The following is a 14622-nucleotide window of genomic DNA, read 5'->3' as shown; positions in this document are numbered from 1 at the left end:
ATTTTTTTTTTTTTTTTAAATTTATTATTTTTTATTTTTTTTCATTTTAAATTTTCCAATTTGAATAATACATAGGGATTTTATTCGGATTGAATCTTTGATTATTCATTGCAGGTACAAAACAATACTCTATCAGTAATATTTGGTTATTATTACACAAATAAATTAATAAATAAATAACACAAAATATAGAATACATGACCAAATAACAATTTATATAAAATAGTTTTTTTTTTTTTTGTTTTTATAATTTTTAAATTATAATAATGTCATTTGAACAAGCCAGTACTTCACCATCTAATAATAGTAAGAATAATAATGAGCAACCACAATTAAATAAATCAAGTAGTACAATATTATCGACATCAACATCCACACTATCTAGCATTAAAAATAAAGATATAGCTTTAGCATCGATACCAATCCCAAAGCAACAACCACCAAAAGATAGTAATAGTAATAATACTACAACTACAACTACAACGTCATCATCAAAAGATAGATCGACTAAAGGTGTAATGAATAATGAAAAAGATATAAATCGTCAAAAAAGTGATAAAATCAAAGAACGTTCAAGAGAAACATCCAGAGAGCGTTCTCGTGATAGATCAAGAGATAGATCAAGGGATAGAGACAGAGAGCGTTCAAGATCGAGGGATAGATCAAGAGATAGAAAGGATAAAGATAAATATAAAGATAGCTCAAAACAATCAAAGCAACAACCACCAATACCTTCTTTACCACCATCATTAACATCATCATCTTCCTCAGTTTCAAACACCACCTCTACTGGTAATAATCCATTAAAATCAAGTAAAGAATTAGAAAAGACTTCGTCGTCATCATCAACAACAAGCACACCAACTTTGCAAACAAGTCCATCAAATCTTTCATTATCATCAAGCTCTCTATATTTACCATCGATAGGTGGTGATAATATAAATAAATCACCACCAAATGGGGATAAACCGGCAAAAGATAAAAGACCAAAGGACGACTATAGAGATCGTTCAAGAGATCGTTCAAGAGATCGTTCACGTGATCGTTCAAGACAAATGGACCGAGATAGAGAAAGAGATAGAGGTGGACGAGACCGAGATAGAGAAAGAGATCGTTCAAGAGATAGACAAAGAGACCGTTCAAGAGATCGTTCGCGTGATCGTTATTATAGGGAAAGAGATAGGGATAGAGATAGAGAGCGTGATAGAGCATTAGATAGGGATAGAGAGCGTGATAGAGACAGGGAACGTGATAGAGATAGAGATCGAGGATTAGACAGAGAACGTGACAGAGATAGGGAACGTGATAGAGATAGATTATTAGATAGAGACCGTGATAGGGATAGAGACCGTTCAAGATCAAGAGAAAGAGAACGTGATAGAGAACGTGATAGAGATAGGGACCGTGATAGGGACCGTGATAGAGACCGTGACAGGGACCGTGACAGAGATAGAGAAAGAAGAAGGGATAGAGACCGTTCAAGATCAAGAGACAGAGACAGAGATCGTTCAAGGTCTAGAGAAAGAGATAGAGATAGAGATAGAAAAGATAGAAATAAAATTTCATCAAGTAGTTCATATATACCGACTTCAACAACTAGCACAACAACAGCGACAACATCAACAACAACTACACCAATTCCAACTTCAACTTCAACTTCAACTACAGGTACAACTAAAAACTTACCTTCACCAATTTTATCACCCAATACTACACCCAAAGATGATAGATCAAGCCCAACACTATTAAAAAAACAAAACAGTATACCATCAACAATAAAAGATAAAGATAATAAAGAAAAAGAGGGTAAAGATAAAGATAGCAAAGATAAAGAAAAATCAAATGTTAAACAGCCAATCAAAAAAGAATTAACAACTCCAACAACAATAAATAAAAATGTAAATAATAAAAAACCAACAACAGGGACAACAATACCAACAAATAAAAAATCAACCATTTTAAATAATACAATTAAAAAAGCGCCATCAAATAAGGTTGAAGAAAGTGATACAGATGACTCTGATGACAGTGAAAGTTATGATAGTGAAATGGAAAGTGATGATAGTGATTCAAATTCAGAAAGCTCTGACGAAAGTGATTCAGATGAAATGGAAACTGATGACACCAATACTGATGATAATACAAGTACAAGTAGCGAAAAAGTGGTACCAATTAAAAAGCATGTTGGAAGAGGTAGACCCCTAGGATCAACTAATAAAGCCAAATTAGCAGCACAACAAGCCTCTTCAAAAATTAGCAAGCCACAGGCAAAAGCAACGCCATCGACTAGATCTGGGAAAAATACCGTTTCGCCTGTAAAAAAACAATCCACTAAAAAAGATGTAAAATCAAAAAATTCAACAGATAAATCAGAAAAGCAAGATAAAGATACAAGCGATACAAAACCAACCAATATTGAAGTCAATGAAAAATCAGTAAAATTAGAAAAAATTGATAAAAATGAAATACAGAAGCAATCTGATAAATCAGCAAGCGGTAGTACAATAACATCAACTTCATCAACACCAATAACATCAGCCTCATCATCAACTAATGGCTCACCAACCTCTGCAACTACAACCACTCCAAATACTCAATCATCACAAGAACCAACTACAACAGCCACTCCAAGTACACCAATACCACCACCGACCACCAAACTCTCAAAAGCAAATTTAAAAAAGCAAAAACAAAAAGAAAGAAAAGAACAAAGAGAAAGAGAAAAGCTTGAAAGACAATTACAAAAACAACAAGAGCAAGAGATGGAAGAGCAAGATAGTCAAGATGGTGATATTGTGATGCAGGATGCAGCATCATTAGGAAGCGAAGAATATAATTTGTCAGATATAGAAAACAAAACATTTGAGGATGAAATGGTTCATGAAATTTATCAAGATCTATTTGAAGAAGTTTTAATGGATATTGTATTTGAAGTTCATCGTAATTTACAGATTTCAAAATTAAATAATGATGACTATCCAGCTAAAGCAGAACCAGAGATCATAAGAAAACCAGGTTTAGATATATTTGGGCAACTATCAAAAAATCAAACAGATACATTTGAGTGTATCAAGTGTAACTGTCCAGTTATTTCCTCAAGATATGCTCCACATTTAGAAAAGTGTATGGGCGCCGGTAGAACAATAAGATCAGCAAGAAAACAAAATGAATTTTTATTTAATAACAGTAAACAACAACATCAGCAACAGCAATCTTCAACTTCAAACAGTATTAACGATAACTCTGATAATGAAGAAGATTCAGATGATGATTATGAACCATCATCAAAGAAAAAATCATCAAAAAGAAAAAATAAAACCAATAGTAATAATAATGCACTCTCTTTAGAAGATATTAAATCACTACCCAATGAAAAAATGGTCTCACTATTTAGCAAATTTTGTGGCGTTATTTCAAACAATACAGGTAAAATGTGCACAAAAACTTTAAAGTGTCCACAACACACCGACCAACAAAGAGAAAAAATTAGACAACTACTAAAACTTAATCCCCCCACTTCACCAATTAATCCATTATCAACCACCAATGGGGTGTCATCATCACCAAATAAAAGAACTAAAAGACTACAACAACAATTACATACGTATGTTATAATTAAAAACTTTTATTTATTATTTTTTATAAAACTAACTTTTTTTTTTTTTTTTATTTATAATAGTGACTCTGAAGATGTTGACCAATCACCAAGCCAATTTGTAGATATAGAAGGTGACGAGCTAAATGAAAGACAAAATAAAAAGAATAAAGTTACATAAGAACAATAGTTTTTAAAAAAATAAAAAAATAAAAAAAAAATAAAAAATTTTATTTATTATTATTTATAACAAATATTTTATTAATTTTCTTTTTTATCCATTAATCTAATTTAAATTTTGAAATCATTTCATCTAATTTTTCTATTTTGTTTCTATATGCAACTCTTTTTTCTTTATCTTTTTTGTTTTTTATTCCCAAGTATTTTGTTAAATCGAAATATTTGTCTTCCCATTGGAAATTTGGATAAAGTCTTTTGAAAAGCTCTTTTCTACTCTTCTTTGAATGTAATAAAAAAGCTTGACCATTAAGCCTGGATATTTGTCCATTTGTCATGAAATAAAATTGTTCCATATAAGTAAAACCTGTCTTTTCGATTAAATAAGTTGCATACTGTTGATATAATTTTTCATTGTCGTAATACTTGAAAATGGGTGTATTGAAACCTTTGATTAAAAATACCCTGATATTTAATTCGGGGAAACAATCTAAAATCAATTTTATGGTTTTGTTTTTATTCTTGAATCCTAGTTTACATTTTTTTTCTAAGTCGAGGACATCAACACAAGCCCAATCTTCTGCAGTGTGAATATTATTTCTTCTGGCATACCATTCTAGCTCAGCCTTGAAATTATAATCTTCTTCTATACCAATTATATTTCTTCTGAATAAATTTGGAATCCATTCATTCTCTGGGAACACACCATATGCAATTCTAACCATTGACCCGCTATAGTAACCTAATAATAATTTTCCATCTGGATCTTGTAAAAAATCGGTGTACCTTAAATCATAGAAATAATCCAGATTATCAGACCTGAAAAAAGAAAATAAAATATCTTTAACAATCTTCCTTTGCTTTTCCATTGGTATTTCTGTATATCTATTTGCATTTTCTCTGATACTTGAGTAATTTGTTAAATTTTCTAATAAAGTATCTTTTTTGTATAAATATGATTTTCTATGGTACCTATTTGCCAAATGTTCAATATAGTTTTTTAAATGATCTTTGGAGACATAGTATGTATTTTCTAATGTTTCAATTGCCTTATCATCAACGGGAATATTATTTTTAAAATAAAAATCTTCACAAAATTTTTTAATTTTTGGTTTTATTAATTTGGTTAATCTCGATCTTTTTATTTCTTGTAAATCATCCGTTTCTGTTGATAATGCAGAAGTTGTTGAGACTGTTGAAAAAAATTTATTATAATAATTTGATATATTTGGTTTTATTATAATATTTTTACTAAAATTAATAAAAGGTTTATTGTAAATTAAATTTTTTAACATGATTTTATTATTATTATTACTATTACTATTATTATTACTACTATTACTATAGTTATTATTATTATTAATAGTTATTAATTAATATAAATAAAATAAAAAAATAAAAAAAAGAAAAAAAAAATTTTAAAAAAATTTTAAAAAAAAAAAAAAATAAAAAAGTAATTTAATTTTTTTTCATTAACATCAAAAAAAAAATATTAGATTTGGATTTTAAAACACAACTATGTTTAATTTAGATATATATATACATATATATATATATATATATATATATTATAATACAGTATATTCTTTGGAATAAAGGAATGAAATTTCTTTTTTTTCGTTTTTTTAAATTAATTTTTAAAAAATTATTATAAAATTTTTTTTTTTTTTTTTTTTTAAAATATTAAAAAAAAAATTTTATTTTTTTTATTTTTTTAAAATTTGGTTTTAAAAGAGATACAATATAATTTTTAAATAATTTATAAATTTAATCAAAACAAAACTATATAAATACCCACTCATATATGTTCACTTTAATAAACTAAATCAAATAAATAGATAAATAAATTAATAATCAACATGGAACATGTTTATACACATTTTGAGCAAGATTTAAAAGAAGTTTTCAATTCAATTGAAAATAATTTATCGCAATTAGAGTTCAACAAAACTAATCCAGGTGGAATCACAAATGATCAATTTATAGTATTTGCAAATCAAGCATCTGATTATATGGAGGAAGCTGAAGAAATTGTGCAACAATTAGAATTTTCTGCTCAAAACTCTGGTCAAATTTCAACTATAAGACCGAGGTAATTTTTAAAACAAATAGCTATTTAAAATAATAATTATTAATTTTTTACCCATATATATAGAATACAACAATATACCAATCAAATTTTAGAATATGAAAAAAGATTAGAAAATATTACAGGCGAAAAAAAACAAACATCTTTAACATTTAATACCGCAGGCCAAAACCAAAAGAAAATAAATTTTGATAATATCCAAATTACAGCAAAAGAAGATTTAGATGACTTGGAAGAAGAGGAAGATTTAGATGATCTAAGAATACAAAAAAAACCAAGAACCAAAGTAGAGTGTGTCAAAACTTTCTTTAAATATCATGCTATCAAAGTTTTAGTTATTTTTATTTTGGCTATTTCCATTGTTTTAATAGCTGGTTATGTTTATCAAAAGAGAAGTAAATCCAATCACGAAAAGCCAATTTAAATCATAAATAATAATAATATAATAAATTTAATAACAATAAAATAGATTTAATAATAATAAAATAAATTTAATAATAATAAAATAAAATTGAATATAATTAATAAATTCAAATATAATTAATAAACTTAATATAAATATAATAATAATAATAATAATAATAATAATAATAATAATAATAATAATAATAATAATAATAATAATAATAATAATAATAATAATAATAATAGTAATTTATAATAGTGTAATAATATCATAATGGTACCCCTATATTTATTTTAAATGTAATAAATAAAAGTTACTAAATATTTTAATTTGTAAAATAAACCAAAACTTAAAACCAATTTATTTTCAAAAAAATTAAGTTTTTTAAAATAAATATCTTTTTTTTTCTAAATATCTTTTTTATAAAAAAAAAAATTTTAATATATTTTTCCACAAATTTTTTTAATCAACAAAATATTTTTAAACAAACCATTTTTTTTTTAAATAAATATAAATAATTTTACACCATGGAAAACCCTTTAGAAACCTCTTCCTCCTCAACACACCAATTAACTGAAGAACAAAAACCCCAATCGTTACCTGTTAATCAATTAACTGCAACCGAAAAATGGAGACTAATATTTAATTTTAATCAAATGTAAATTTATATTTTTATATTTTTTTATTTTTTTTATTTTTATCTAATTATAAAAATTAATAATAATTTTTATTTTAAAATAAAGATCAGAACAAACTAAATTTTATTTGGTTCGAGTTTATCTGTCTTTAATTTTTAATATAACTATAGCATGTTTTGGTGTACTTTTTACAATGTTTATTTGGAGACCAAATATTTATATACAAATTGGACTCCTAATTTATACATGTCATTATTTTTTAGACACTATCGATGCACATGGCCTAAAAATCATACCTGTAATGAAGGTATCATTTGTTCTTGGTATAACTACAAGTGATTTAATTTTATTCCATTTTAATACAAATCCAAGGTAAATACATTTTAAAAAAAAAATTTTTACATATAAAAAAAAAATAATAATAATAATACTAAAACTAACCATTTATTTTATTTAATTTAAAAAAATTTATTTTTTGTTTATTATTTATTTATATAATTTAATTTACAATAGTGTTGTTTTATCTGCATTTATTTGCACCTGTGGAATTTTTGCAATATTTACCATCTTTGCATTTCATTCATATAAAAGAACTATTATTTATTGGGGGTCTTTAATATCCACAGTAAGTGTCTTCGGTGTTGGCCTTTTAATTGCAAAATTAGTATTTGGTTTTTCTAGTAGTATCTTTCTCTCTGTTTTCTATACTATCTTAGTGGGATTATACGTTCTATTTATAATTTACGATACCCAATTGATAATTTATAAAATAGAAGTTTTAGGTGATAGAAATGTCTTGTCCCACTCTGTGGTTCTTTTCTTGGATTTCCTTGACTTGTTTAAATTGATGTTATCAGTATTTAGCCAAAAAGAATCAAATGATAAAAAAAGAAAAGATTAGATCTGTAGTTTTATTCCAATTCTTTGTGCAAATCCATTAATTATATTATATTAAAAAAATCGTCATTCTTTATATTTTCCTTTAAATAAATAAAAATAAAATAATTTAAAATTTTAATATTATTTTTTTTTTTTAATTTATTTATTTATTTTTTTTATTTTTTTTATTTTTTTATTTATTTTTTTTAATTTTTTTTTTAAATTATTTTTTTTTCCCAGTTTATTTAAAACCATTTTTTTTTTTTTTTATTTTATTTTTGTTATTAATAAATTAAATATACACAATGAGCACTAGTGCATACAGAAATTTTAGAGGTAATCCTCTCCCATTCGACGAGCAAATAAATGTTTTATTTCAATTTAAAAATTTGTAGGTATTAAACTTGGTGTATTAATTATTTTTTTAAATCTTTTTTTGCTAATACTAAATATATTTTTAGATCAAACGAAACCAAACAAGTTTTAAGCAAAGTTTATTCTACATTGGCCATGTGTTTGGTTATAGCTAGTATTGGTGTTTTTACTGCAATCAATATTTATAGACCAAATTTCTTTTTAACCTTCCTAGTAAATATTGGTGCTGTTCTCTTTTTCATTTATACACCAAAACATGAAACCAACAAAAGATTTGGCATTTTAAGTGTAATTTCATTTGTTACCGGTATCTCTTTAAGTGATATGATCAGTTTTTATATTCAAGTTAATCCATCGTATGTAAAAAAATAATAAATCACAATAATAAATACATTTTTATTAACCTAATTTTTTTTTAATATTACAGCATAGTATTATCAGCATTTTTATTAACATCTGGTATTTTTACATCATTTTCAGTATTTTCACTTTTAAACAAAGGAAATAACAGAATGTTTTTATTCCTTGCCTCGACAATCTCTTCACTTGGTTTGGGTATTTTTATTTTATCACTCTATAGATTATTTGGTGGAAGAAGCGAATCATTAGATCAACTTTTAATGTTAGGTGTTTTAGCAAGTTCAGTATTATTTGTTATCTACGATACTCAAATGATTGTTTATAGAATCGAAAAGAATGGCAACAAAGATTTCATTCATCACGCCCTCGTATTATTCTTAGATTTTGTAGATTTATTCAGAATCATTTTAACCACTTTAGCCAAGAAAGAACAAAATAGAAATGATAATAAAAATAAAAGAAGATAAATCAATATTGTAAAATAAAAATAAAGATTTTTTTTTTTTAGTTTAAACCATAAATATTTTATTTTTTTGTTTTAAATTATCTATTATAAATTGTTTCTAGATTTATTGATTGGCTATTACTTATATCAATATTACAATTATTGAAATGACTATCTTTTTCATTTCATTAAAAAAAAGCCAATTGGTTGGACTGCATAATTGTGTTTACATGGATGATAAAAGTAAAGGAAAACCAAAATAAAAGTTAAATTGATAATGTAGGATGCTAGGGTAACTATTACAAATCTATGGAAATCATTATGAACCCCCAATGAAAATGATGAAATGAGTGGAATCGAGATAATCCATACTGAAAAAACAACCTTTAATTGAACAGTGTATCCATGTAATCTTGAGTCCATTTGAACCACACTTCCATCCAATTGTCTTTGAGATCTGGTATTAAAACGACCACCTCCAACAATAAAATATACAACTATTAAATAATAAACTACTATTAATACATATCCGACTGGGGATTGATATGGGTTACTAAACAATTGTGTAATAAAGTCATTGTAATGATTAATTATATGAATAGTCCATCCCAGTGCAACTAAAACAATAATGAGACCTGCATTAACTATTTTACCACATGTAGTTCCATAGTTTGGTGACTTTGTCCAACCTTGACTTAATAATAACAACAAACATGTAAAAATTGAATTACCTGCAATTTTAAATACTTGATTATTAAAAATAAAATTAATATTATAAATAAAATAAAATTTTTAAAAATTATAAAATATATATTACAATTAAAGAATAAAAATCCCATTGACATTACTTGTAAATGTAAATAACTTCTAAATATTGATACTAATGAAGCAAGTGATAAAAACCAAAATAAAATTGCTAATGATAAAATTGTAACTTGTCTTGATTCTAATTTTTGAGTTTTTAAATTAAATAATTGATATACTGAAACTATTAAAAGCACCAAAAATGAGATCAAAAAGAAAACTACAAACTCTGGTACAGGTGAATATGTTGGGTCATCTTTATAATCATAAATATCCAAACTATAATAAAATTCGAGTTTATCTGTGTTTTGAATAGTAAATATTGGGTTACAATCAACAGGCTCTACATAAAAACATTTTTCATTAATTTCCTCACTATAATATAAATCCAATTGGTATCTTAGCGAATCTGAATTCTTTTTATTTGACATTATAAAACTACTTTGTAATTTCTAAAAAAAAATTAAAAAAAAAATTAATAAATCTATGATAAATTATAAAAAAATTGTAAAACCTACCTTTTCATTACACGAAGCAGATTTATTTAATGATTCATAATTCTCCTGTGTATATATTAATATTTCTGAATTTATTGAGTTTGAATCAATATATGATAGTTCAAAACCCCCACCATGATCAAAACAAACTCTTTCTGCTCTATCCATATCACCATCCTTAAAACCATACAATGAACTTCTATACTCTTTAATTATTTCTCCATTACCAATGGCAACAAACAATATTTTAAAAACTAATAAAATTTTAATTATTCTTAATTTCATTTTTTTATTTATATCTTAATTTATTTTAAAAAAAGAAAATATAAAAAATAAACTAAAAAATAAAATAAAATAATAAAATAATGAATAATAAAATAATAAAATAATAAAATAAAAAATAAAAATACTTTAAATAAAATATTTAGAATAAAAATTTTAAATAAATTATTTAATTCTTTATATTACCTCTACAACTTTTTTTTTTTTTTAAATTATATTGTTCATATTATAGGTTATCTAATACATCCAAATAGTGATTCATATAATAACTTTAAAAAGATATACTACTTTGTATTAAATATAATGGGGTTAGTTTAAAAGATGAATTTTTTAATATAAATAATTAATACTCGCCAACACAAATCAATTCACTAACACACAATTTTTTTTAAAAAAAAAATTAATATCTTTAAATAATTTTTTTTTGTAACCAAACTAAAAAATTACCTTTTTTTGGTATATAATTTAAAAATAGAAAATGATTAACTAACACATTTATTTATTTGATAATTATAAAAAATAACAATAATATTTTTTTGCCATTAGATGTATTAATAATTTTGGTATTATTGTTAAAATCGCATATTGTGTAAAAAATATAATGGTTATAATTAAAATTTTAATATTAAAAAACAAAATTAATCCAATTATTTTTATAATTTTAAATTTTAAATTTTATTTATAACTTTTTTTTACAATATATTATTACCATATTTAAGCCAAATAAATACACACAAAAAAAAAAAGAATAAGCACATAAAATATAATTTATTGAAAAAAAGGAAAGAAAAAAAAAGTTGATAATGGTTTTTTTATATGTAAAATTCTATAACTCTATTATTATAAAATATATTTTTATATTAATTTTTTTATGTTTTTTTTTTTAAAAAAAAAAGAAGTTGGTTATTATTATTATCGGAGTGTTAATTTTTTTTAAAAAAAAAATTATCTATTGAGTATTTTTTTTAAATATATTATGATTTATGGTTTATGATTATGATTTATGATGCATGTGCGTGATGTATATTGATTATATTAAGAAAAATTTTTAAAAAAAAAAAAAGTTGAGAAATGATTGGAGAGAATTTGGAAAAAAAAAAGGTATTATAAAATTATTATTATTATTATTGTTATTATTATTATTATTAATATTTTACATAATGATTTCAGGTTCAGGTATAGAAGAGGTAATTGATTTGTGTGGTAAAATTTTACCTCCATTAATGTAAAGTTCATCAGAGACATGGACATCTTCACCTAAAACTGAAGTATTTTCCATTCTAACCCATTTACCAATTGAAGAATTCCAGCCAATAATTGTAGATTTAATCCAACTATTTTTACCGATGGTAGTACCTTCGAGAACAGTAGTGTTAATTAAACGAGCACCTTCTTGAATGACACAATTTGGTCCAATAGTAACATTTGGTCCAATTAAACAACCTGGTTCAATAACTGATGATGGATCGATTAAAACTGGGCCAATAATACCTGTACCTGTCGACAAAAGTTCTGGTTGTTTACTCTTTAATGAATTTAAGTATAAACCCATACCTGATAAAAAGTCTTTTGGTTGACCAACATCCATCCAAAAACCTTCTAATTGCATACAATATAATTGATTATCAGCAGCCATTGCTGGGAAAATTTCTTTTTCAATTGAAGTTGGTTTTGGCTAATAATAATAATAATAATAATAATAATAATAATAATAATAATAATAATAATAATAATAATAATAATAATAATAATAATAATAATAATAATAATGAATTAGTATATATGTATAAATCTGTATGGTACTGTATATTATATAATTTATAAACTTACTTGAATTCTATCTAAAATTGATGGATTAAATATATAAACACCTGCATTAATTTTATTACCGACGTAAACTTGTGGTTTTTCAACAAACTTTAAGATTTCACCAGTTTCTTCTTTATAGACAACAACACCATATTTTGATGGCTCCTCGACTTTGGTAACCATAATAGTACCTTCACCACCGTGATTCTTATGGAAAGCTAAGAGGTCAGCGAATGGGAAATCGCAAATAATATCAGAATTTAAAACAAAGAATGGTTCACCATCATTTAACAAATCTCTGGCTAATGCTAATGGACCAGCAGTACCTAATGGTACAGTTTCGTGGGAATATGAGATTTTAATACCTAACTTTTCTTCGTATGGTTGGAGATAAGCTGACATTAATTGTGGTCTATAATTTACTGCTAAAACTACTTCGTTGACACCAATTTTGCAAAGTGCTTCGATTTGATGTAAAATCATTGCTTTGTTTGCAAACTCGACAATTGGTTTTGGTTTGCTTAATGTTAATGGTCTTAAACGTGTACCAAATCCACCTACTAAAATTAAAGCTTTCATTTTTCTATAATATTAATGTGTATCTATATAACTATAATTATGTGTTTGAATGTTTTTTTATTTAATTTTCTTTTTCTAAATCTTGAATATTTAAAAAAAAAAAATAAAAAATAAAAAATAAAAAATTATTTTTAAAAAAAAATAAAAAATAAAAAATTAGTCATTAAATTTTCCATGGAGAAAAAAAATTATATTTTATTTATTTAATAAATACACAATAATAAAATAAATATATTTATATTTATATTTATATTTATATTTATAAATTTATTTTATTGTGTTGGTGTGAGTAAATTTAATTTTATTTAAATTTCCATACAAAAAAAAAATAAAAAAGTAATCACTTGAAAAAAAATAAAAAAAACTAAAAAAATTTTAAAAAAAATAATTTTTTTTTTTTTTTGAAAACCCCTCCCCCCCTTTGAAGGATTAATATTTTTTTTTTTTTTTTTTTTTTTTTTTTGTGATAACATGTTATTTATTAAAAGAATGAGAGTTTTTTCTATTTTCCATAATGATTTATATTAAATTTATTAAATATTAAATTAATCTGGTGGTTGTTTTTTTTTTTTTATGTGCATGTGGTTAAAATTAAAAATAGAATGCAATATGGGGGTGGTAGTTTTTTTTTTTTTTTGTCATATTTGTATTATATTTACTGTTTTTGATACTGTTACTGTGTTGTGAGTTATGTTTTTATTTGTTTATATTTGTATTTAGGAAATAAAAAATAAAAAATAAAACAAAATTAAAACAAAATTAAAACAAAATTAAAATTGTAATTTAATATGGGAAATAAAGATATATAACCCCCATCAAATTCCCCAATTTGATTTTCAAAATTACTTTTTATTTCCAACTGAAATTTAATGTTGTCAGTGAAGCTGGTGTGTTAAATTTATTATTATTATTAACATTTTTAATATTGATAAATTATTATATTGTTTTATTATTATGATTATTGATTATTATTGGTTTATTTTTTTTGGTGTATTTTATTATAATTATATTTATTTATAATAAACTAACAACAAAACTTTATGAATATAATTGATAATAAAATACATTTGAAATTTAATAATTACCTTTTAAAAAAGTGTAGATATTATTTTATTTTTTTTTTAAAAGCAATTTTCTTTTAAAAAAAAAGGAAGAAAAAAAAAAAAAAAAAAAAAAAAGAGATAAAGAAAATAAGATATTATTTAGTTTTAAAAATAATTTTTTATAAAAAAAAAAAAAAAAAGCTTTAACGAAGTTGAAAAAATTATAAAAAATAAAATAAAAAAAAATGAAAAACTTTTTTTTTTTTTTTTTTTTTTTTTTTTTTTTTTAAAAAAACCCGACAAAAAAAAAAAATTTTAAAATTATTTTTTTAAAAAAAAACAAGGAAAATTTTTGGAAATTCTTTTTAACCTTTAAACTTTTTTTTTTTTGGTTAAATTTTTTTTTTTTAAAAAAACAAAAACTTTTAGGAAAATTAAAATTTTGGTTAAACAATTTTTTAAAAAAATTGGTTTAAAAAAAAAAAAACAAATTTGGAAAATTTTTTTGTTTTCCAAAAAAGTTTTTTTTTTTTTTTTTTTTTTTTTGGCCCCCTTCTTTTCCCCTTGGGCCCCCTTTTCTTGGGCCGTTTCCATTTTCCCCCCCCCCCCTACCCCCATTTCCCCCCCTTCCCCCCCCCCCCCCA

General features: G+C 23.8%; 7 protein-coding genes across 7 annotated transcripts; 4 read left to right on the top strand and 3 right to left on the bottom strand.

The window, feature by feature from the left end:
- Window positions 1-266: 266 nt before the first annotated feature.
- On the top strand, window positions 267-3776 carry DICPUDRAFT_78064 (uncharacterized protein; the record flags this gene model as incomplete). The annotated part of the gene is made up of 2 exons (XM_003287174.1): window positions 267-3604; window positions 3680-3776. 2 exons carry the CDS (start codon window positions 267-269, stop codon window positions 3774-3776), a joined length of 3435 nt encoding a protein of 1144 aa, XP_003287222.1.
- Window positions 3777-3876: 100 nt separating this feature from the next.
- Window positions 3877-5067, bottom strand: DICPUDRAFT_78063 (uncharacterized protein; the record flags this gene model as incomplete). Its single annotated transcript, XM_003287149.1, has 1 exon — window positions 3877-5067. The coding sequence occupies one exon, from the start codon at window positions 5065-5067 to the stop codon at window positions 3877-3879; it is 1191 nt and encodes a 396-aa protein (XP_003287197.1).
- Window positions 5068-5631: 564 nt separating this feature from the next.
- DICPUDRAFT_151275 (uncharacterized protein) lies at window positions 5632-6285 on the top strand (the record flags this gene model as incomplete). The annotated part of the gene is made up of 2 exons (XM_003287173.1): window positions 5632-5864; window positions 5928-6285. The coding sequence occupies 2 exons, from the start codon at window positions 5632-5634 to the stop codon at window positions 6283-6285; spliced, it is 591 nt and encodes a 196-aa protein (XP_003287221.1).
- Window positions 6286-6794: 509 nt separating this feature from the next.
- DICPUDRAFT_78061 (uncharacterized protein) lies at window positions 6795-7806 on the top strand (the record flags this gene model as incomplete). The annotated part of the gene is made up of 3 exons (XM_003287172.1): window positions 6795-6925; window positions 7011-7277; window positions 7419-7806. 3 exons carry the CDS (start codon window positions 6795-6797, stop codon window positions 7804-7806), a joined length of 786 nt encoding a protein of 261 aa, XP_003287220.1.
- Window positions 7807-8089: 283 nt separating this feature from the next.
- On the top strand, window positions 8090-8986 carry DICPUDRAFT_78060 (uncharacterized protein; the record flags this gene model as incomplete). Its single annotated transcript, XM_003287171.1, has 3 exons — window positions 8090-8175; window positions 8246-8515; window positions 8587-8986. The coding sequence occupies 3 exons, from the start codon at window positions 8090-8092 to the stop codon at window positions 8984-8986; spliced, it is 756 nt and encodes a 251-aa protein (XP_003287219.1).
- Window positions 8987-9144: 158 nt separating this feature from the next.
- Window positions 9145-10550, bottom strand: DICPUDRAFT_151272 (uncharacterized protein; the record flags this gene model as incomplete). The annotated part of the gene is made up of 3 exons (XM_003287148.1): window positions 9145-9710; window positions 9830-10220; window positions 10287-10550. The coding sequence occupies 3 exons, from the start codon at window positions 10548-10550 to the stop codon at window positions 9145-9147; spliced, it is 1221 nt and encodes a 406-aa protein (XP_003287196.1).
- Window positions 10551-11361: 811 nt separating this feature from the next.
- DICPUDRAFT_54721 (mannose-1-phosphate guanylyltransferase) lies at window positions 11362-12935 on the bottom strand (the record flags this gene model as incomplete). The annotated part of the gene is made up of 2 exons (XM_003287147.1): window positions 11362-12222; window positions 12378-12935. The coding sequence occupies 2 exons, from the start codon at window positions 12933-12935 to the stop codon at window positions 11701-11703; spliced, it is 1080 nt and encodes a 359-aa protein (XP_003287195.1). The 3' UTR covers window positions 11362-11700.
- Between the last annotated feature and the right edge of the window lie 1687 nt (window positions 12936-14622).

Source organism: Dictyostelium purpureum, assembly GCF_000190715.1.
Source record: "Dictyostelium purpureum unplaced genomic scaffold DICPUscaffold_92, whole genome shotgun sequence".
NCBI classification, from domain to species: domain Eukaryota; phylum Evosea; class Eumycetozoa; order Dictyosteliales; family Dictyosteliaceae; genus Dictyostelium; species Dictyostelium purpureum.
This window is presented reverse-complemented; position numbering and strand designations above follow the sequence as displayed.